Here is a 24,300-nt window from a genome sequence, read left to right on the forward strand (position 1 = left end):
CAGCTAAGGTTAGATAGGTCTAGGATAGAGGACGATTTAGTTAAGAATTTAAACGAGGCAATGGAAGCTGGCTCTGCATCCGGAGTGATGGCGGCAAGGACGGTATTGTACCGTCACCTTAACTCCAAACACGAAGGTTGCAGAGTCAGAGCTAAGCTACGCGCTGGGAAACGAGAAGGTATTAACGTTGCCGGATGGGCCCGTCGAGTGGAGAGTCAGAGAGGTAACAAAGCCTCAATCAAGTCTTTAACTGACGAACAGGGACAAAAGATCTATGGACAGGAGGAGATGCAAAAGTTTCTTCACCAGCATTTCGCCCGCGTGTTCGGGGGTGGTGTGGCGCCGGAGCGGGGGAGGACCTTAAAGGACTTCCTGGCCGGCGGACCGCGGCTCTCGGGGCGTGAGGTGGAGTGCTGTGAAGAAGCGATCACTCCCGCGGAGATAGAGGGGATACTGGCCGGATGCGCCGGGGAGAAGTCGCCGGGGTTGGATGGTCTGCCCTACGAGTTTTACCAAAGTATGCCGGACTTGTTCGGGGGAATATTGGCAGGCGTCTACACGAACTGGCAGCAGAATGGGAGAATTCCCAGTTCTGTAAGCCGGGGAGTGGTGACGCTAATCCAGAAAGACCCGAGCAAGGGGGATAACATTAGTAACTACAGGCCCATAACTCTACTTAATGTAGAGTTAAAGATTTTGGCCAAGGTGTTGGCAAAAAGGTTGACGGTTGTCGTGGAGAAACTTATAGGGAGAGCACAGACATGTGCAATTCCAGGCAGGTCGATCCAGGACAATCTTCACCTTATACGCTACACCTTAGATAGGGTGGGTAAATTAACCGGCAAGGCCGGGGTAATGGTCCATTTAGACCGAAGTAAAGCGTTCGATAGGGTAGACCATGAGTACCTGGCGACGGTCCTCGAAGCGGCTGGACTGGGCCCTGGATTTCGCGGGTGGATCTCCGCTATGTATAGCGGCATCAAGTCCACCGTCCAGATAAACGGTTACCTAACGGAACCGTTTTCGATCGAATGTTCAGTTCGTCAAGGGTGCCCCTTGTCACCACTTTTGTACGTGTTGGCTCTTGAGCCATTGCTGCGAAAGTTGGAGAGGCTGGGACGTAACTCGGATGACATCGGAGGTGGGAGAACGGTTACTGCTTATGCGGATGACGTCACCCTCATCGTGTCCAATGAGGCCCAGCTACCTTGTGTGGAAGAGGCTATCAGAGGATACGAGGCGGTGGCAGGAGCAAAGGTTAACAAGGACAAGTCGGTTGGCTTGCGCCTCGGCACCTGGAGGAGCAAGTCGATATCGTCCAGTGTCGTGGGACACTGGACGGATGGCCCTGTTAAGTTGCTAGGAGTTTGGTTTGGGCCAGACTCCCAAACGGAGAGGAACTGGAGTGAGGTGACGAGCAAGGTGGAGGCCATAGTACGGACCTGGTCCGGAAGGTTTCTGTCCTTGAAAGGAAGGGCGGAGGTGGTACAGATGTTCATTGCATCTGTAATCACTTACCGCCTGACCGTTGTCCCTTGCCCCGATTCATGGCTTAGCAAGTTGGAGCGAATCCTTTTCCGCTTTTTGTGGAAGGGAGGAAAGCCACTTGTGAGGCGCTCCGTTTGCTGCCAGGAACCGTTAAAGGGTGGGTTAGGAATGCCTTGGTTGATGATGCGCAGACATGCGTTGAAGCTGAAGCATCTCTGGCACCACCTGGAGGGTGATAAGGTGTGGAGTCCGCTGGCAGGGGAATTTTTCCCGAGACCGGCCTCCTTTGTGAATTTTAAACCCGGTCGCATCAAAAGATGGAAACTGATTTTATGGCAAAAGGAGTGCCGACAGGCACTCACGCTGATCCACAAGGCGGGCAAGGCCGGCTGCGGAAATACCACCTCGGTATTTTATAGAAGGCTGGTAGAGGCAAAGAACGACGACGTCCTAGGAGGGGCTCTGGGGTTTGACGAAGACCAGCTTACCAACCTGTTTAAAAAGACTTTCAGGACGGGGTATTTGGATAATTTCCAAAGATCCCTGGCCTGGCAGTGCTATAGGAATGCTTTACCTGTTCGCGAGAAGTTATCGCGGCACGGAATTTCAGTGCCACCGACGTGTCCAAGGTGCGAGTTGGACGATGAAACCGTCCAGCACGCTTTTGTACACTGTCGGAAGTTGTCCGACTTGATAAGTTACGCAGAACATGTGTTATCGCATCTGGGACGCGTACAGCTGTCGGCTGAGTCTATGATTAAGATGATACCGCCAACTGGACTCTCGAAGGAAGGTGAGGCATGTTTTCACTGCACGGTTGCAGTAGTAAAAGAATGCATGTGGCGTACAAGAATGGAAGGAGTCGCGATAGGATCCTTTGTCTCGGGCCCCGGCTTGCTCACTTACTTCAGATATCATCTGAAGAGCAAAATGGGGCTGGAAAAGAGGATCTTACCACGGGGTGTGTATGAGAAAAGATGGAAGTAAGTGGAAAAAAAGGTGGGTGTCAGAAACCCAGCTTAACTATGGAGGGAGGAGAGGAAACAAAAGCTGCGGGGCCTTATAAATTGCCGGGGTTTAAAAGATCGAAAGTTTATGTAATGTTATAATATTCTATTGGTCATGTAAAGGACAATTTACAGACGAATTTTTATAATGAATAATCCAAATGTTATGGAAAATTTTAAATCGAACCTCTTAACTGTTTTTTGCATGTATGTCCTGTATTTGTCCTTCTATGTAACGATTGTATAATCATAATAAAGAAATATGGAGTTAGTTCCCCTTGTTGAGTCTTCCTAATTAAGTGTATTTCTTGTTCTTGTTTCTCACGCACTTTGATTGTTTGATCAGTTCCACTTGACAACTGATATTTAAGAGAAAACCCAATCAAATATATACAAATGATTGGTAATTAACTGTCTAAAGAAACAGATACAGCATTTACGATTATGTGGACGTGAAAAATATTAATTAACGTTTGTTGTAGAAACCTAGAAATTCTCTTGAAGCTGTCGTTGTCCACTCTGACTCCAGTTCTCACATCTTCCTCCTTCACTCTTTCTCTCCATACCTATTACTATGTAAGTATTTATTTAAACATTTCTATTATATATGTGTCGTATTATGTACATTTATTTGTTTCGATGTGTTGAGATAGTTAAAAGAAAAGAAAATCTCACTAAGACGAAATTATACGAAAGGCTGTAATTTTAATACTTTCATTGTGTTGTCGTTTTCTTTTAGACATTTCATTGCACTTTTGGTTATTTTCTAAATTATTTGTAAAAACGTCGGATCAATCCCTTGTTTAGATAACATTTATCTTTCTTTCTAACGTGTAAATTCGACAATTTCGTTAAATGCGGGAAAATTACGATGCAATTAGTAAGAAATGGGGAATGTATAAAACTACGAGTGTGCACTTGAAATACTGAAACGAAAAGCAAATATCGTATCGAGAGGAAATGGATCGGCTTTTATTCAAGAGATAGGAAGTCTTTATTTCCGGTGGTTTTTCTACATCATTAAAAGTTAGAATTAATATGTTTTTCTAATTTATTTAATTTTTGTGTGTGTGGAGTGCTGCTTTAAGCACCTAATATAATCCCTCGTCACATATTTTTATTTGGGGGAATTTTCAGAAATTTTTGCGTACGAGAATTCGTTCGGTCATGCAACCAAAAAAAGAAAACAATCAACTGTGATTTATGAGCTATTTAGCTGTTATTTTTCGCACATCTCACGACCAGTATGGTAATAATTCTCTGCTTAAGTTCCTCTGGGCTTGCAGGAAGAGGGGAGACATAGACTAGGCCCTCCCTGAGAAAGAAATGGCAAGGTGTCAGTTCAGGTGAACGTGGCGGCCATTTCAACAGCACATTGCCTTCTTCAGGACGCGCCAAACTCTTTGGAGGAATCTGGCTTTCATTCTCCACATCAACCAATAATTTTTCCTACATTAAAATTACCCCACTAAGGATTTTGATGCTGTTAGTGAGACATCAATATTATTTACTGACATTTATTCATCTTTTATGCTCAACAAAATATTAACGTTGAGCTAACCGTATATATATATATATATGCATTTGTGTATATGGCTCCCATGCAGGTGGCATGTAAAAAGTACCATTCGAGCATGATTGATGCTAGTGATGCCTGACTTGCACCCATGCCGGTGGCACATACAAAGCACCATTCAAGCATGGTCGATGCCAATGCTACCTGACTGGCTTCGTGGCACATAAAAGGCAACCACTACACGCTCAAACAGCATCCAGCTGTAGAAATCTTGCCTGATAAGATTGAACCTTGTTCAGCCTCATGGCTTGCCAGTCCTCAGTCAAACCTCACAACCCATGCCAGTGTGGAAAGCAGATGTTAAACGATGATGATGAAGGTAGAGAAAGAGCGATGTCTGTTTTAGCAAACAAAGATACAAGACTGCAATGAAAACATCAGAAATCTAGTGTCATTTATATGTATATTGGTGTGTGTGTGTGTGTTGAAGTGTGTCTATGACAGACTTTATATTCCAGGAGTTGGTATTATTATAGATGTGTCTACTCTATGATATAAACATTTTGGTAATGCAGAAATTGGATGAATTTAATACTTCAGATAAAGAATTACTTCTACAATTTATGAAAACAGAAATGTCGTAAATTTGCACTTTTGAATATCTGCCTTTTAAACATACTTGATGTCTATATTATTTTTTCTATTCTTTCAGAAAATCACATGAAATTGGCTAAAAATTTTTTTACTTTTAAGAATCATCAATATGTATCATGTTTGAAAGACTCTGCAAAGATATTCTACAAACGTATAATCCTGCTTCTATACAACATTGCTGAGTTACAGTAAAATATTTCCTCTGAGAGAGAAAGCATTTCTTTACTTCTGTGTCTGAAATGTGCAAGAGATAATTTTCTCTTTTAAATATACTTTGATGGATTGCCAAAGAGTATTTGCAACATTTTTAGATATTGGCATTGATCACATTTAGAACAAATATAAAAGAAGTGATATTTGTTTGGAATAAACTATAAAAGCAAAAAGATGCAAAATATCCATATATTTTGGTGAGAGAAGAAATATTATTGAAAAGTTGTTGATCTGTACAACTTGAAGGATTGATTTTATTTGTTCTTGAAGAGGTGTCTGAAGAATTTTGAAAATCATCATATGACTGTGACACATACAAAATGTCATTTTTAGAAAAACGTAAATCCATTAAACATCAAGAAATTCATACAAGTCAAGAACCATATCGCTGTGATATCTGTGGTAAATCATTCTCTGATGGCAGTACCCTAATTAAACACAAACGTATTCATACAGGTGAGAAACCACACCACTGTAATATCTGTTGTAAATCATTCTATAAAAGGAGTGACTTAACTAACCACAAACGTATTCATACAGGTGAGAGACCATATCACTGTAATATCTGTGGTAAATCATTCTCTCAAAGTAGTAACTTAACTCAACACACACGTACTCATACTGGGGAGAAGCCATATCACTGTGATATCTGTGGTAAATCATTCTCTGATGGCAGTACCCTAATTAAACACAAACGTATTCATACAGGGGACAAACAATATCACTGTGATATCTGTGGTAAATCATTCTCTGGAAATTGCATCCTAACCACTCACAAACGTATTCATACAGGAGAGAAACTATATCATTGTGATATTTGTGGTAAATCATTCTCTGTTAGCAATAGCTTAAACAAACACAAGCGTATCCATACAGGGGAGAAACCATATCCCTGTGATATCTGTGGCAAATCTTTCTCTGAAAGCAGCAGCTTAACTAACCACAAACGTATTCATACAGGGGAGAAACCATATCACTGTGATATCTGTGGTAAATCATTCTCTGATGGCAGTACCCTAATTAAACACAAACGTATTCATACAGGGGACAAACAATATCACTGTGATATCTGTGGTAAATCATTCTCTGGAAATAGCATCCTAACCACTCACAAACGTATTCATACAGGAGAGAAACCATATCATTGTGATATTTGTGGTAAATCATTCTCTGTTAGCAGTAGCTTATCCAGACACAAGCGTATCCATACAGGGGAGAAACCATATCCCTGTGATATCTGTGGCAAATCTTTCTCTGAATGCAGCAGCTTAACTAAACACAAGCGTATTCATACAGGGGAGAAACCATATCGCTGTGATATCTGTGGTGAATCATTCTCTGTTAGCAGTACCCTAATTAAACACAAACGTATTCATACAGGGGAGAAACCATATCACTGTGATATCTGAGGTAAATCATTCTCTCGTGCTCATAGCTTAGGTATTCACAAGCGTATTCATACCGGGGAGAAACCATATCCCTGTGATATCTGTGGCAAATCTTTCTCTAAAAGCAGCAGCTTAACTAAACACAAGCGTATTCATACAGGGGAGAAACCATATCACTGTGATATCTGTGGTAAATCATTCTCTGATTGCAGTAGCTTACCTTACCACAAACGTATTCATACAGGGGAGAAACCATACCACTGTGATATCTGTGGTAAATCATTCTCTGATTGCAGTAGCTTACCTTACCACAAACGTATTCATACAGGGGAGAAACCATACCACTGTGATATCTGTGGTAAATCATTCTCTGATTGCAGTAGCTTACCTTACCACAAACGTATTCATACAGGGGAGAAACCATACCACTGTGATATCTGTGGTAAATCATTCTCACAAAAACATCACTCAATTAAACACATGTGTATTCGTTATGAAGTTGATCCGTAACACAGTGACATTGGTTGTATAACATTCCTTCAGAAGGACAAGTTTGTATCTCGTAAAACCCTCTACACAAGAAAGAAACTATATCAATGTGATATCAATGGTAAGCCTTTCATTTGAAATGATCTATTAACGAATCAAAAGAGCATTGACAGAGGAAGGAAAACATATCACTGTGATAGCAGTGCTTAATCATTCTATCAAAATGGAGAATTCTACACAGTCATATTAATATGAAAGATAAAACCATACCCTAAGACATTTGTGCTAAGTCAATCTATGAAAATGATCAATTATTAAAACATAACTGCATTCATACAGAAGAGGAACCATATCACTACAATGATGATAATCATCATCATTTAAAATTCGCTTTTCCATGCTTCAATGGATCAGATGGAATTCATTGATGGAGATTTTCCTGAGCTGGGTACCCTTTCTTGTTACCAATCCTCACCTGTTTCCAAGCAAGGAAATATTTTCCCTGGTGAGACATAATTTACGCAGAGGACTGGAAATGAAGAACTGCACAAGTATGATGGTCATGATGGCCATTTACGGACATCACATAATATCTGGACAAGGGTACACTCACTTATGCATACACACTCACACACGTGTGTATATGTATGTATGAAGAATTTCTTATAGGAGATATTTTACATGTTTTCTCTTTGTCTAAAAGTTTGTAATTCCTATTAGGTAATGAAACATATGTAATGCTGAATAAATACTATCAAACTGTTTTCCAGTCTCCTTATGTGATATGTAATTACTCTGCAAAAAATATTATCCAAACCTCAGACAAAAATGATATTTATGTATATATATAAGAACCAGCTTGTTTGTACAGCTGTTATGCTTTCATTAGATTAGTGGAATAAATGAGGGGTGGGGACAGAAGTGGAGAAATAGAGTAAGGTGATCTTATAATAATTCTGCTTCTCATTCTGTTACTTAGCTCGTCAGTAACACTTTCATGTTATTAGAGAAAAGGGGGTAGAGAGAGAAGAGATTATAAGACAAAGAGAGAGGCAAATAGAGAAAGAAAGAAAAGGGAGAGACAAAAGACTAAGAAAGAAGCAAGTATGACATGTGATAGGGGGAATGTAATAGTTATTTTATGGTTAAAAAAGCTAGCTGAAGGTTGTGATATAGAAAAGAGTTAGAAATATAATCTTAGCAGAGGGGTGATGTTCTGATGGTGAGATTAAAGAAAGGCAGAGAGAGAGAGATGATGGTGGTGGTGTGTTGATAGTGAAAAGGAATTTCTTTTTTTTATAGAGACCATCACTCAACACTTGCACTTCTGTGCAATTATTTATCGTCTTCTCACTTAAGAGATTGATATTTGTTTCTAAGGATTAATTTAGCCTAAACTATGGATTCACAAGAGACACAGTTGCAAGCTGCCTGAGAAAAGATGCACAGATCTAGAGCATGGAACACTAAGAAGATATAATAAAAAAGATGGCACCGATGGTGTTGTGAGGAATTGGATGTAGACAGATGCCAAGTATATTCAAAGAAAGCTAAAACTATGAATGCTATAAAAATGCAAATCATCCTCTCTTTCTTAAATAGGTCCTCTTAATTTTTTTCATTCTGTAGAATTTACATGGGTCCCACTAGTAATTAATAATAAACTAAGGTGGCGAACTGGCAGGGTCGTTAGCACATTGGGGAAAATGCTTAGCTGTGGTTCTTCTGACATGACATTTGCATTTAAATTCTGCCAAGGTGGACTTTGTCTTTTGTCCTTTTGGGGGTTGGTGGAAATAAGCAATGGTTGAGCACTGGAATCGACATATTCAACTTAACACACACCCATGGAATTGCTGGCCTTGTGCCAAAATTTGAAAACAGTACGAACTTTGATGTCGACTTCTTGCTCTTGACTGTGATAATGCCAGAAGCACTTTGGCTTGCTTCAGTAGGTTCTGTTGAACTTTGGTGTGTGGCCAACTGAGGAATTCTATCAAAGACTTTGTCCAGGCCAACAAGTGCCAAGTATAATGGTTTATTCACAACTAAATACTTGTATTGCAGTTGTAAGTAGGCAGACCTATACACACACACACATATATTACATTAAAAATGAACTTCAATCTTGCTTCCAATGTTACATAGCCAAAATGGCACATAATGGGGAAAATACTAAGAATTAAGACTTTCCTGAAATGTGAATACAAACGGAATAAAACAAGTTTCGCATGAATTGGACAACTGGTTCTTGAGATATTAGGAGTTTTGGTGGGTATAAATACCCAAAACAGTGCATATTGAGAAAATACACCAAAAATAACTTAACCCTGAAAAGGAAAAATTTCTAGCCTTTCGGTTAGACACATTATGACTAACTTGCCAACAAAAAAAGTTGTTTTTACAGGAAATGTTTCTATTTTTACTTTTTTGTATTTATATTTTAGCTTTCTTTAAACAGACAATTTTATTTATTTTTTTATTATATTCAATTGAATACCATTACGAATATTGTTTTGGCATATTTAAAAAATATTTTAAAGTGAAGATGGCTTTACAAATACTGTAAATATTTCGTAAAAGACCTGTTCATAACCTCACTGAAATAAATTCTTTCCATAGGTTTTATTCAAGTGCATTCAATGTATCTCATCTCCAAAGATTCGGTTGCTATATCTAGCATGCCCTGTTACCATACAACAGCTATTTACGATAAAGGACTCAAAATAGCTATTTAAATTCTGTTGGTGGGGAAACTCCAAGGTCCCCCACCACCCCTCCCCCTTTCTTTTCTGGAAGAATGTGGCGGCTGGTGGGTTTGGACTGAGCATCGTTGAATGCACTAAAAAAAACGTGTGGAAAAAATTATTTCACACCAAAGTACAAACGGGTCCTTTATGAAAAAGAAAGGACGGGTCATTCGAAGCTTTCTGTCTCCTGTAAAGAACCAGGTCGTCCTCGCAATTTCGGCTGATTAATCTTGAGATTGCTCCAATCTGGCCAGCCCCAAGGAAAAAGTAAGCTAAGAGCATCAGATTCCTTGGAAGAAAGCATGGAATGTATACGAAAATAAAGACGGAAAAACAGACGATGTTACACAAATATAAATACAAAATACAATAAAAATATTAATAATAATAACAGGACATAACAACAGGTGTCTTTCGACTGGGGACGAATTGAATTCAGCTGGTGTGTGTGGAAATGAAGCCTTACGGCAGAGATACAGAACTTTCACAAACACGGAAGAATATCGATGTTGCACTGACTGTGGTCAGACGCAAAAAGAGGGTTAGCTGTCTGGCCTATCGGTCACGTGGGAAGAGAAGAGAGAGAAAAAGAGGAACAAAAGAATTAAGGAGGCGAAAGAGAAGAGAGAGAGTTGTAGAAGCAGATGAACAGAAGAATTAAGGAGGGGCATATATATATATATATACACACATATTGTTATGAAAGTCTTTTCCTTGGGAAGTAAAATAGTGGATTCCCCATCAGTTTCCCCATTGTTCTCGGCAATATGCCTCTCTTTCTCGCTATTTTGCACTTATAAAATACTAGAATTTCGTAAAGCAAAAGCTAGTTGGTGAAATGAGATGACCAGAGACAGCCATGATACATACAACTTTCACCAGCTTATCTTTCTCTAGCAAAGGCACAGGAGTGGCTGTGTGGTAAGTAGCTTGCTTACTAACCACATGGTTTCTGGGTTCAGTCCCACTGCGTGGAATCTTGGGCAAGCGTCTTCTTCTATAGCCCCGTGCCGACCAAAGCCTTGTGAGTGGATTTGGTAGACGGAAACAGAAGGAAGCCTGTCGTATATATGAATATATATATATATATATATATGTGTGTGTTTGTCCCGCTAGCATTGCATGCTGGTGTGTTTACGTCCCTGGCACTTAGCGGTTCGGCAAAAGAGACCGATAGAATAAGTACTGGGCTTACAAAGAATAAGTCCCGGAGTCGATTTGCTCGACTAAAGGCGGTGCTCCAGCATGGCCGCAGTCAAATGACTGAAACAAGTAAAAGAATAAAAGAGTATATATATATAAATATAATATATATATATATATAGATATATAAATATATATATAATTATAATATATATATATGTGAATTATTAAAAATTTCCATATGTGCAGCCAAACAGAAAAGATTCGGCAGGATTGGTAATAATGACAATAATAATAATTTATGAGACAGAATTATCAAAGAAACATCTTTCACAAAATCCAAAATCTACCAAAGTAGAGCCGAAATTCTTTAAAGAGTGGAGTTAGCTCCCGTTGTTCATTGTAAAAACTTCTCATTAAGTGTATTTCTTGTTTCTCACGCACCTTTATTGTTTGATCAGTTCCACTTGACAACTGATATTTAAGAGGAGAACCCAATCAAATATATACAAATGATTGGTAATTAACTGTCTAAACAAACAGATACAGCCTTTACGATTATGTGGACCTGAAAAATATTAATTAACGTTTGTTGTAGAAATCTAGAAATTCTCTTGAAGCTGTCGTTGTCCACTCAGACTCCAGTTCTCACATCTTCCTCCTTCACTCTTTCTCTCCATATCTATTACTATGTAAGTATTTATTTAAACATTTCTATTATATATGTGTCGTATTATGTACATTTATTTGTTTCGATGTGCTGAGAAAGTTAAAAGGAAAAAAAATCTCACTAAGACGAAATTATACGAAAGGCTGTAATTTTAATACTTTCATTGTGTTGTCGTTTTCTTTTAGACATTTCATTGCACTTTTGGTTATTTTCTAAATTATTTGTAAAAACGTCGGATCAATCCCTTGTTTAGATAACATTTATCTTTCTTTCTAACGTGTAAATTCGACGATTTCGTTAAATGCGGGAGAATTACGATGCAATTAGTGAGAAATGGGGAACGTGTAAAAGTACGAGTGTGCACTTGAAATACTGAAACGAAAAGCAAATATCGTATCGAGAGGAAATGGAACGGCTTTTATTTGAAACATAGGAAGTCTTTATTTCTGGTGGTTTTTCTACATCATTAAAAGTTAGAATTAATCTGTTTTTCTAATTTATTTAATTTTTGTGTGTGTGGAGTGTTGCTTTAAGCACCTAATATAATCCCTCGTCACATTTTTATTTGGGGGAATTTTCAGAAATTTTTGCGTACGAGAATTCGTTCGGTCATGCAACCAAAAAAAGAAAACAATCAACTGTGATTTATGAGCTATTTAGCTGTTATTTTTCGCACATCTCACGACCAGTATGGTAATAATTCTCTGCTTAAGTTCCTCTGGGCTTGCAGGAAGAGGGGAGACATAGACTAGGCCCTCCCTGAGAAAGAAATGGCAAGGTGTCAGCTCAGGTGAACGTAGCGGCCATTTCAACATCACGTGGCCTTCTTCAGGACGCGCCAAACTCTTTGGAGGAATCTGGCTTTCATTCTCCACATCAACCAATTATTTTTCCTACATTAAAATTTCCCCACTAAGGATTTTGATGCTGTAAGTGAGACATCAATATTATTTACTGACATTTATTCATCTTTTATTCTCAACAAAATATTAACGTTGAGCTAACCGTATATATATGTATATATATATATATATGTATTTGTATATATGGCTCCCATGCAGGTGGCATGTAAAAAGTACCATTCGAGCATGATTGATGCTAGTGATGCCTGACTTGCACCCATGCCGGTGGTACATACAAAGCTCCTTTCAAGCATGGTCGATGCCAATGCTACCTGACTGGCTCCGTGGCACATAAAAGGCAACCGCGACACTCTAAAACAGCATCCAGCTGTAGAAATCTTGCCTGATAGGATTGAAACCTTGTTCAGCCTCATGGCTTGCCAGTCCTCAGTCAAACCTCACAACCCATGCCAGCGTGGAAGGCAGACGTTAAACGATGATGATGAAGGTAGAGAAAGAGCGATGTCTGTTTTAGCAAACAAAGATACAAGACTGCAATGAAAACATCAGAAATCTAGTGTCATTTATATGTATATCGGTGTGTGTGGAAGTGTATCTATGACAGACTTTATATTCCAGGAGTTGGTATTATAATAGATGTGTCTACTCTATGATATAAACATTTTGGTAATGCAGAAATTGGATAAATTTCATAGTTCAGTTAAAGAATTACTTCTACAATTTATGATAACAGAAATTTCGTAAATTTGCACTTTTGAATATCTGCCTTTTAAACATACTTGATGTCTTATATTACTTTTTCTATTCTTTCAGAAAATCATATGAAATTGGCTAAAAAGTATTTTTTACTTTTAAAGAATCATCAGTATGTATCATGTTTGAAAGACTCTGCAAAGATATTCTACAAACGTAGAATCCTGCTTCTATAAAACATTGCTGAATTACAGTAAAATATTTCCTCAGAGAGAGAAAGCATTTCTTTACTTCTGTGTCTGAAATGTGCAAGAGATAATTTTTTTTTTTAAATATACTTTGATAGATTTACAAAGAGTATTTGCGGCAATTTTGAATATTGGCATTGATCACATTTAGAACAAATATAAAAGAAGTGATATTTGTTTCGAATTAACTATAAAAGTAAAAAGAAGCAAAATATCCATATATTTTGGTGAGAGAAGAAATATTTTTGAAAAGTTGTTGATCTGTACAACTTGAAGGTTCAGTTTTATTTTTCTTAAAGAGATGTCGGAAGAATTAAGAGAATCATCATATGACTGTGACATCTGCAAAGAGTCATTCTTAGAAGAAAGTAAATTCAATCAACACAAACAAATCCATGCAGGGGAACAACAATATCCCTGTGATATCTGTGGTAAATCATTCCATCATGGCAGGAACTTAACAAAACACAAGCATATTCATACAGGGAAGAAACCATATCACTGTGATATCTGTGGTAAATCATTCTCTCAAAGCTGTAACTTAACGAAACATAAACGTATTCATACAGGGGAGAAACCACATCACTGTGATATCTGTGGTAAATCATTCTCTCGTTATGATTTCTTAGCTATTCACATACGTATTCATACAGCGGACAAACAATACCACTGTGATATCTGTGGTAAATCATTCTATCAAGAAGGTAACTTAACTCAACACAAACGGGTTCATACAGGAGAGAAGCCTTATTCCTGTGATATCTGTGGTAAATCATTCTCTGTTAGCAGTAGCTTAACTGCTCACAAGCGTATTCATACAGGTGAGAAACCATATCACTGTGATATCTGTGGTAAATCATTCTATCAGGGAAGTAACTTAACTACTCACAGACGGGTTCATGGAGGGGACAAACCATATCACTGTGATATCTGTGGTAAATCATTTTCTCGAGGAGGCAAATTAACTACTCACATACGTGTTCATACAGGTGAGAAACCATATACCTGTACTATCTGTGGAAGATCATTCTCTGTTCACAGCAGCTTAACTAAACACAAGCGTATTCATACAGGGGACAAACCATACCCCTGTGATATCTGTGGTAAAACGTTCTCTGGAAACAGTCACTTAACTATACACAAATGTATTCATACTCAAGAAAAATAAATTCACAGTGATATCTGTGGCATATCATTTACACAAAATCATTTCTGATTTAAACAGAAGTCTTTCCTTATGCAGTGGGTCCATAACACTGATATTTGTTGTATAACATTTCCTCAGAAGGACAAAGGACGTATCTCATAAAGACATCCACAGAATATAGAAACTATATGAATGTGACATTTATGGTAAATCTTTGACATGAAATCATCCATTATTGAATCAAAAGAGCATTGACAGAGGAAGGAAAACATATCACTCTGATGTTAAACCTGAATCATTCTTTCAAAATGGTGAATTAATTATACACAGTCCTGTTAATATGAAGAATATGCCATACCCTAAGATATCTGTTAATGATCAATTATAACATAAATGAATTCAAATAGAAGAGGAACCAAATCACTACGATGATGATCATTTAACATTCACTTTTACATTCTTCTATGGATCAGATTGAATTCATTGATACCTTCCCTGTTTCCAAGCAAGGAGATATTTTCCCTGGTGAGACATATTTTACACAGAAGACTGGAAATGAACAACTACACAAGTATGACGGTCATGATGGCCATTTATGAACACCACATAATATCTGGACAAGGGTGCACACACACACACACACACTTATGTATGTCTGAAGATTTTCTTATAGGAAATATCTTATATGTTTTCTACACATCTAATAGTTTGTAATTCCTATTAGGAAATGAAACACATGTAATGCTGAATAAATAATATCAAACTTTTCTCCACTGTCCTTATGTGTTATGTAATTACTCTACAAAAAATATCATCCAAACCGCCCACAAAAATAATATATATGTATACCGTAAATCCTTGAGTATAATCTGTATTTTTTTCCTAAAATTTATCGGTCAAAATCCCTAGTGCATACTATATACGAGGTTAAAAATGAAAATTATTTTCTAAGCAATGTCCGAGTCTCTATTTTGCTGTCCGGCAATGTTTATTCAGGTGCAAAAATACCTTAAGCTAAGCCTGAAAGCAATGAAGTCATAAAATAATCATCCATAACTTGCAATAAGCAACATTTATTAAAATAAAAGTATTCAGAACACAGAATAACATGTAACAAAAACAATTTGCAAACCTATTTACATTCCCATATAACAGTTAAAAACATCACCATTATTGTATTACGCATGCGTGGAAGTGTTTGTTTGATTAGGTGCTGCTGGCTTAATTACACACGATTCAAGTTAGAGAAGGGATGTGTATTATACACAAGGTTTAGGTTTAGGTGTTATACTCAAGTGTGGACTATACTCGAGGATTTACAGTATATATATATAGTAACCAGCTTGTTTATGGTGAAAGTTGGTGTGCATCAGGGATCTGTGTTGTCACCATTGTTGTTTGCAATAGTGGTTGATGTGGAGAAGGAAAGTGCAAGAAAGAGACTGTAAATGGAGATACTATATGTAGATGACCTTGTTCTGATGAGAGAGAAGTTTTGGAAATGGAAGGAGGCATTTGAAAGCAAGGGTTTGAAGGTAAACCTTGGGGAGAGAAAGGTGATAGTGAGTGGGGTGGAAGGAGAAGTGTTGGTGAGTAAGGTGGATCCATGTAGAAAGAGAAAATGACGTTTTATAAACACATTCTACTAGTATACGAAGTTTAAAATTTTTTATTTACCTAGAAATTATGTTAAAAAATAGCCATTCAAACCAAAACGATCTGATAATTTTAATATTTGAGGGATTCATATAATTTTCCATGCAGAATTTCATCAGTTAATTTGCTTCTTCCACAGAAAGTTGGGATCTTTTCGGTTTGAACGGCAGTTTTTTAAAATAATTTCTAGGTAACTAAACACTTTTAAACTTCTTTTGCGTCTGACCATGGTCAGTGCAACATCGATATTCTTCCGTGTGTTTGTGAAAGCTCTGTATCTCTGCCGTAAGGCTTCATTTCCACACACACCAGCTGAATTCAATTACCAATCACGTGTCTATTTAATTAGATTTTCTCTTAAATATCAGTTGTAAAGTGGAACTGAGCAAGCAATGCATACGGAGCAACAAGATTAGCAAGGATTCACTGTGAACAAGGGGAACTAAGTCTTGTCTTTATAAGAAATGGGGAATGTATAAAAATACGAGTGTGCACTTGAAATACTGAAACGAAAAGCAAATATCGTAACTAGAGGAAATGGAACGGCTTTTATTTGAGAAATGGGAAGTCTTTATTTCTGGTGGTTCTTCTGCATCATTAAAATTTAGAATTAATATGTTTTTCTAATTTATTTAATTTTTGTGTGTGTGGAGTGCTGCTTTATGCACCTAATATAATCCCTCGTCACATATTTTTATTTGGGGGAATTTTCAGAAATTTTTGCGTTCGAGAATTTGAAATTATCCATTATTGAATCAAAAGAACATTGACAGAGGAAGGAAAACATATCACTGTGATGTTAATTCTGAATCATTCTTTCAAAATGGTGAATTGTTTGTACACAGTCCTATTAATATGAAAGATATAACTGTAACCTAAGCTATTCATGCTAAATCAATCTATGAAAGTGATCAATTATTGAAACGTAAATACATTCATACAGAAGAGGAACCACGATGATGATGATCCTCATCATTTAACATTCTCCTATTCATGCTTCTGTGGATCAGATGGAATTCATTGATGGCGATTTTCTACATCTGGGTACCTTTCTTGTGACCAATCTTCACCTGTTTCCAAGCAAGGATATATTTGATGCAGAGGACTGGAAGTGAACAACTGCACAAGTATGACGGTCATGATGGCCCTTTACGAACATCACATAATATCTGGACGAGGGTACATACACACACACTCACATAAACTATTGTATGTCTGAAGAATTTCTCATGGGAAATATATGTTACATGTTTTCTACACATCTAAAAGTTTTTGATTCCTATTAGGAAATGAAACACATGTAATGCTGAATAAATAATACCAAACTTTTCTCCGGTCTCCTTATGTGATTTGTAATTACCTTGCAAAAAATATTATCCAAACCTCCCACAAAAATAATGTACGTGTATATATGTAATCGCAAGCTTGTTTGTTCAACTGGTGTATTTATGTTAGTTAGAGTAGTGGGGTGAGGGGGAGGGAAAAGTAAAGGAAGGTGGTCTTATAATAATTCTGCTTGTCATTACGATACTTAGGTCGTATGTAACACTTTCATGTGATTGGAGAGAAAGGATAAGGCCATGAGTGGGACGGGAAGAGAGAGAAGCGTGCATGACGTGATGGGGGGACATATTTAGTGGAAGGTTGAGATATAGAGGAGAGTTAGAAATATAATTCTAGAAGGTGGGTGATGTTCTGATGGAGAGATTAAAGAAAGGTAGAGAGAGACAGATGATGGTGGTGGTTGTGGTGGTGAATACAGAGTGAAAAGTAATTTTTGTTTTTTTTTTACTTGAACTAAGTTTTTTACAACACCTACAAATTGAAATGTGTATTGGCTCTCTGACCCATCACCTTGGCTTACAAGTTACCACTGATGTGGTTTTCAGAGTATGCCATGTTACATTAAATTGTGACCCCTATATTCTAAATATAAGGTAATTTTTTTAGTATACACTTCTTGTGATTTAGATAAGAAATTGTGCCCATGTAAATTTTAAAATGTAATTTTTTTCTGTTTATGAGAAAACTGGAAAAATATAAGCGAATATTTATTTTATGAGTGCTGTGTCTATAAAATTGTGCATAAAGTGTATTAAGTAATTACCGTATTCCAATTTCCTTCAGTTTTCAGTGAATAACAGATGAGCGACTATCTTTTGATGCAGACACAATACAGGCTACACTTTAGAGTGTTTTGGTTTCAGGAATAACTCAATACATTGCCTCACTAGACAGCGAGGCCATGACTAGTGACCGGGACCTTTTGTTTTTGGATAATGGATAAACAGCTAAAAGATTATATAAATATATATTTATAAAATTAAAGACTTAAATCTGTACAAGATGCAAAGCAAAAAGACAAGAATTAAATTAAGAATGCATCTGATGAAAGAATATTGGTTTAAAAAACATACGACATAAAAATGATAACAATGAAGACTATAAGGAATATGAGGGAGATAGGGTGAATCCTTTCTATTTGACAATGGTCGGGCATTGTCTTGTTGGAAGACTAATGCTTTTCTGTTGGTAATCTCCAGCCACAGTTCTTTGATATATTTTGGTTCAAATTAGCCAGTTGATGACAGAACACATCAGAATTAATGGTCTGGTTTTATGGGAGAAGGTCATAATAAACAATGCCTTTATGATTCCACCAAACACAAAGCACAGGTGTGTTGCCATGGATATTCATCTTTGGTTGCTTGGGGAATATTTCTGCAAACTCCAGGATCAGTTTTGCACAACATTAAGCATGCAATCCATTTTTCATCTCCAGTCACAAGTCGTTTCCAAAAAAGGGCATGCTTTCTTTCCATTTCAAAAGCATATCCCCAACGGAATACTGGTCCCAGCAAATCTTTTCTGAGAGTTTCAAGCACCCATATATTAGAGCAAAGAGTAAGATAGAAAGAGGGACAGAGAGAAGCATACATGATATGTGATAGAGGGGAACATAATATTTATTACATGATTAAAAAAGTTAGTTGAAGTTGATGATATAGAGAAGTTAGCAATATAATTTTAGCAGAGTGGTGATGTTCTGATGGTGAGATTTGAGGCACAGAGAGAGAGAGATGATGATGGTTGTGGTGGAGGAAATGGTGATGGACAGTGCATAGTTAAAAGTAATTTGCCTTTTAATTGAACAAAGATTTTATATCACGTATTTGCAGAATCGTATGAATTTCCGTGTAAAAAGTACAAAATCACAATTATTTGATATTTCACACCCCTTTTTTTACATGAACACAATGACAGCTTCCAAATATTGTTTTCTAAATGGGTAAGAATGATCAAACTTTAAACCACAGTAACTTTAAAAAACTTTTTGTGGAAGAAGCAAATTAACTGATGGAATTCAGTACGGAAAATTATAGGGATACCTCAAATACTGAAATTTTCACTACACTTGAACATTTCCACAAGTGGCCGCAAACGGAAAAGATCTGGTAGGGTTGATGCTGATAACAATAATAGTGATTGTTATGTGTTATTTCGTTCTTATGGGATAGACAACTCAATACGAAGCATAGTTATTCTTTTACGTGTTTATTTACTTTTCCATGTTACACGAACTGCGCTACTTACAGCGCCGCGACACCTATATATCTCTTGTGTCGTCCACAAATGCATTCACGCAATGAAAACCAAATTGAGTATAATTAAATTAATCACAGCAGTTTTTTGAAAGTTCATGTATATTTTTTTATTCCACGTTGTCGCATGAAGAATCTTACTGTTTGCGATAGTAATCTAGGAGCAACACGACCACGTGTACATTAATTATTCTGGTGTGTTCTTTAACTTGACTGTATTTTTTAAAACTTATATGTGGATATTTTTACTCACTACCTGTAATTATTTCCAACAATGTTCTATTTAATTTTTTTACGCTTTTTTTTTTTCATTTTTCCTTGCTTTTTGATCGCCCTTTTTGTACATTTTCCCGTGTTAATTTTGTGATTATTTTCCCCCCCAATCTGTTAATATTTTATTTCTGTTTGCTGTCTGTGTTACATACTACGTTTTTTTTTTTTTTTGATCGCCTCTTTTGCACATTTGCATTTTCCCCCACAGTTGTATTGGGGAAGTATGGCTGTGGCTGCAACTAAATCGTATGGCCTCATGGATTTGTACAACACGATTAGGACTGAAGTGGATGCGGTAGCTTTCCTTACAGAGAAGGGTATAATACCTCCGAAGAAAAAATGTAGAGTTCAACATTTCATGAAACAGAAAGTGGTCGGGGGTTCGCTGGCGCTGCGCACGGAAAGGCTGTGACCAGTCTGTATCTGTTAGGAAAGGTACATGGCTGGAAGGCACCACGCTTCCTCTGCGAACTATCCACCTTTTCTTATATTCTTGGGTCAAGAAGCTGACCACAATACGTTATTGTTATGAAGAGCTGGGTGTGAGTCACGGTTCAGCTGTTGACTACACCAGCTGTGTAAGAGAAGTCTGTGCAGAGGACTTACTCCTCAACCCAGTTCAGATAGGTGGTCCTGGGAAGATTGTCGAGATAGACGAGACAGTCTTCTCGAGGAGGAAACGTAGACATGGTGGTCGGCCGCCCCACCAGTGGGTCTATAAAGGAGTGTGTCGCAAGGCCAAGCAAGTTTTTCTCTATGCAGTAACATGTCGGGATCGTGACACACTCAAAGAATGCATCTGCCATTCGGTTCTCCCCGGAACCACGGTCGTTAGTGATCTGTGGAGATCTTACTCTCATATTCCGGAGATCGAGGGTTATCAATTTCGCCATAAAGCGTCGAAGCACGGCGCTCAGTCTAAGTCAAAGTCGCCACGGATGGAAGGCCCTTGGGCCTGTGTTAAGCAGAGTTCTATGATTGACTCTGGTCTCTGTGAAATTATGTGGCGCAGAAGGTACAAAGGTTGCGATCTTTTCGAAAAACTGATAGAGGGGATTGCAAGATTTTAAAATCTTGATTGTATATATTCTTGGAGGGCGATTTTTTTTTTATATATATATATATATATATATTTTTTTAATATATATAAATATATTTTTTTTTATATATATATATATATATATATATATTTTACAAAGCATTTCGGTACTACTAGCGAACAGTGGTCCCGCATCCGCGTTAGCTGGTCGTAAGTAATCGATCCTACAACTTGCGCATATGCTAATGAATAGATTCGCGCACGCGCGATACATGTTTGGAAACAAAGTATATAAATTTTTTAAGTAAATAAATTTTTTTTTTTAATGTATATAATTTTTTTACACAAATTAATTAAAGTAAATAAAAAGCAAACAGCAAATGAAAAGTAGAATATTTCAGTTCTTGCAGTTCATTTGATTCACTTGAATGTGAACCATTCGGAAAGGTGCCTCAGAATGTTTTCAAGACATTCCTTTCCACACTTCCCATATTGCTCCTTCCAAAGAAATTCGTCTAAGTACGACCCCACCATGTTGGAGTGTCCCCACATCATTGTCTTAAATCATCTTTTCGCATTCTTCCAGTAACATTCCACAGAATTTGTGTGTACAAGTGTCACTGGATCTACGAAATTCTGGGAATGGTTGACTGTGAGATGGATGTATTTAGGTGTCACATCCATTTCAGCAATCCCCTTGTAAGCACCCAACAATCCGAATGAATTGTAGTGCCTGGTCTTATGAATTTTTTTATGATTGGTAGCAGAGTTTTGGATGACCGGTCAGGTACGAAGACGAGAAAACCCATCTCTCCTGTGGCATTCTACCTCTGTTGTACTTCCTCTTGCACGTCATGGATTCATCTATTTCCATGATATGCCCAACCCCACCAATTTTGTATGGGTTATTCACAAGAGGGTGACTGCAAATGTCTTTGATGTATTGGTACCATTGGATTACGGTGCTTTGAACCAATCCAGTCAGTTTCATTGTTGTAGAAACTGGTGTGTTATGACTCCATAAATATGTTATTAGGATAAAGTCCCATAGCCTTAGTTTGGACTTTTCAAGGCACGATTTCTTCCTAATAGAAACTTTCTCACCTTTGTGCGTTGGGCAGCGAAATATTTTTTCATCATTGTATTTTATAAGACTCATTTCTTTCTGGCATTGCACACAATGGGGACAAACATTGAGAACTTTCTTCTCCTTTAGGAACGAATACGTCGCATCAAAGTCTTGAATGATAGTATACAAATCACACAACATTTCTGCTACGAATCTGCTTCTCAAATGAAAGGTTCAATAATATGGAATTGTAAAGGGACAATAAAATCTACAAGACCACGTGGTAAGAATTCAGTTAGCTCTGATTGGTTAGATTTTAGAACTGAATGTTCTGATTGGTTAGCTTTTAGGGGCTAATTCCATATTATTAGAGATGTTTGAGAACTTTCTTCTCCTTTAAGAACGAATACGTCGCATCAAAGTCTTGAACAATAGTATATAAATCACACAACATTTCTGCTACTAATCTGCCAATCAGCTCATTTGCATAAGCAAGTCACTGTAGGATCGGGTCCAGTCTACGCGACTAGTACCCACAGCTCTCCTGTGGCATCCTACCTCTGTTGTGTTTCCTCCTGCATATCATGGATTCATCTATTTCCACGATGTGCCCAACCCCACCAATTTGGTATGGGTTATTCACAAGATGATTACTGCAAATGTCTCTGATGTATTGGTGGTACCATTGAATAACAAGTACTTTGTGCCATTTCAATCGATGTATAAATAGGTGTGCTGTGGGACCATAAATATGTAACGAGGATAAAGTCCCGTAGTTTTAATTTAGAGTTTTCCCGATATGAATTCTTTTCAATAGACTCTTTCACAGCTTTATGCGTGCGCACCGGGACCGCTGTTCGCTAGTTGTATCGTCAGAATTTGTCTGCACCACATTTTTTGTTTGCAATTCTGATGATGAGTATTTTGATTGGCGTTTTGGGAAAGAGTGAGAAAGCGAGAAGCATTTCTGAGTGAAGTGTGAGTAGTGAAAAACCATTCTATTTGCTGCTATCAGATTATATTTCGTATGTTAATGATAGTTACCAATATTTCAGGAACTAATAAGTAGTGTTCCATGCCTGCTGCGATCAATACACCTTAAGTTACTAGGTGGAACTAGTGGAGTCAGCCTCCCGGAACTGAGTTTTCTATGATGGAGATTCTGATATGCAAAAATCCACATTTTATAAATTTTAAATCTCTTTCTGTTTCCTCCTAATTTCTAACTTTTTTTGGGTTTTTTTTTTTTCTTTTCCAATCAATAATCAGGTGTGTTATTTTCAACATATCTGTTCAAGTTTAGTTGGTGATGATAAAACAGAGACTGCTTTTATGAATTTCATAAGATGCGTTAGGCAGTATTATACTGTCTAGTTTAAAATTCAAGAATGTTTTTTTTTTATAAAATGCTTTACATATACAACAGGTATGTTTTACATACCTGTTGTATATGTTGGTCTTGTTTTTTCACTTTCAAGGCAAAGTATTATGGTACTACTAGCACATGCTGGTCTTGTTGCGCGGCGACGTGCAAGCTAGTCGTACGTGGTCGACACTGCGACTTGGGTATATGCAAATGAGTTCATTTGCACATGCACATTACCTTTTTACGAACTAAATAAAATAATTTTTTTACAGTGCGCGTTACCTGTTTATGAACAAAATAAATTAATTTTTTTACACAAATTAAATAAAACGCAATTAAATAATTCTTGAAAATTAATTTATGTTAATATTTTTTGAACAAAGTATATAAGCTTTTGGTACTAGTCGCGTAGACTGGACCCGGTTTGCGCAGTCGCGCGTCCACGCTAGCCAGATGTAGGTAGTGGATCCTACGAGCTGATTGGCGCATGCGCAATATATACTTGTATCGCACATGCGCGATACATATTTGTTTGCGATCAACATAAATACTATTTTACAGATTAAAATAAACGAATTAATTATATAAATTAAATAATTCTTGAAAATTAATATTAATATTTTTTGAACAAAATAAAATAATCTTTTAAACTTAGATAATAATTTTTTTTTACACAAACGTATCACAAACTATAATGTCTGAAACTTTATTTTGCGATCAACATAAAATACTATTTCACAGAAAAATTAATCAAAATTAATAATATTTTTTGAACAAAGTAAATAATTTTTTTTTTACGCAAACGTATATAATTTCTTAAACTTAATTATTTTTTTTTTTTACACAGACATATAAATTCACAAGATGCGAGCGTTTCCCTCGTACCTTTAAGAAAAATTTGGGTTTTCTTCATTGAAATTTTATGGAAATGCATTTCTTTTGGCATACATTCAGATTACCTAGAATTTTATGGGGACAGTCTTTTCCAGTCTTTAAAAAATTGTGGCTCTACTTTATAGATTTGGT

At 37.1% G+C, this 24,300-nt stretch overlaps 1 protein-coding gene and 1 long non-coding RNA gene across 2 annotated transcripts; both read left to right on the forward strand.

The window, feature by feature from the left end:
- Positions 1-4,767: 4,767 nt before the first annotated feature.
- LOC115225709 (zinc finger protein 271-like) lies at positions 4,768-6,695 on the forward strand (the record flags this gene model as incomplete). The annotated part of the gene is made up of 3 exons (XM_036514487.1): positions 4,768-5,518; positions 5,615-6,204; positions 6,289-6,695. Coding segments are annotated over exons 1-3 (1,317 nt in total), but the record flags the coding sequence as incomplete, so codon positions are not given.
- Positions 6,696-13,890: 7,195 nt separating this feature from the next.
- Positions 13,891-15,047, forward strand: LOC118768384. The gene is made up of 2 exons (XR_005004198.1): positions 13,891-13,943; positions 14,112-15,047. It is a non-coding gene; the product is annotated as an uncharacterized LOC118768384 (long non-coding RNA).
- The last annotated feature ends 9,253 nt before the right edge of the window (positions 15,048-24,300 follow it).

The sequence above is a fragment of the Octopus sinensis genome, linkage group LG28, assembly GCF_006345805.1.
Source record: "Octopus sinensis linkage group LG28, ASM634580v1, whole genome shotgun sequence".
Classification (NCBI taxonomy): Eukaryota; Metazoa; Mollusca; class Cephalopoda; order Octopoda; family Octopodidae; genus Octopus; species Octopus sinensis.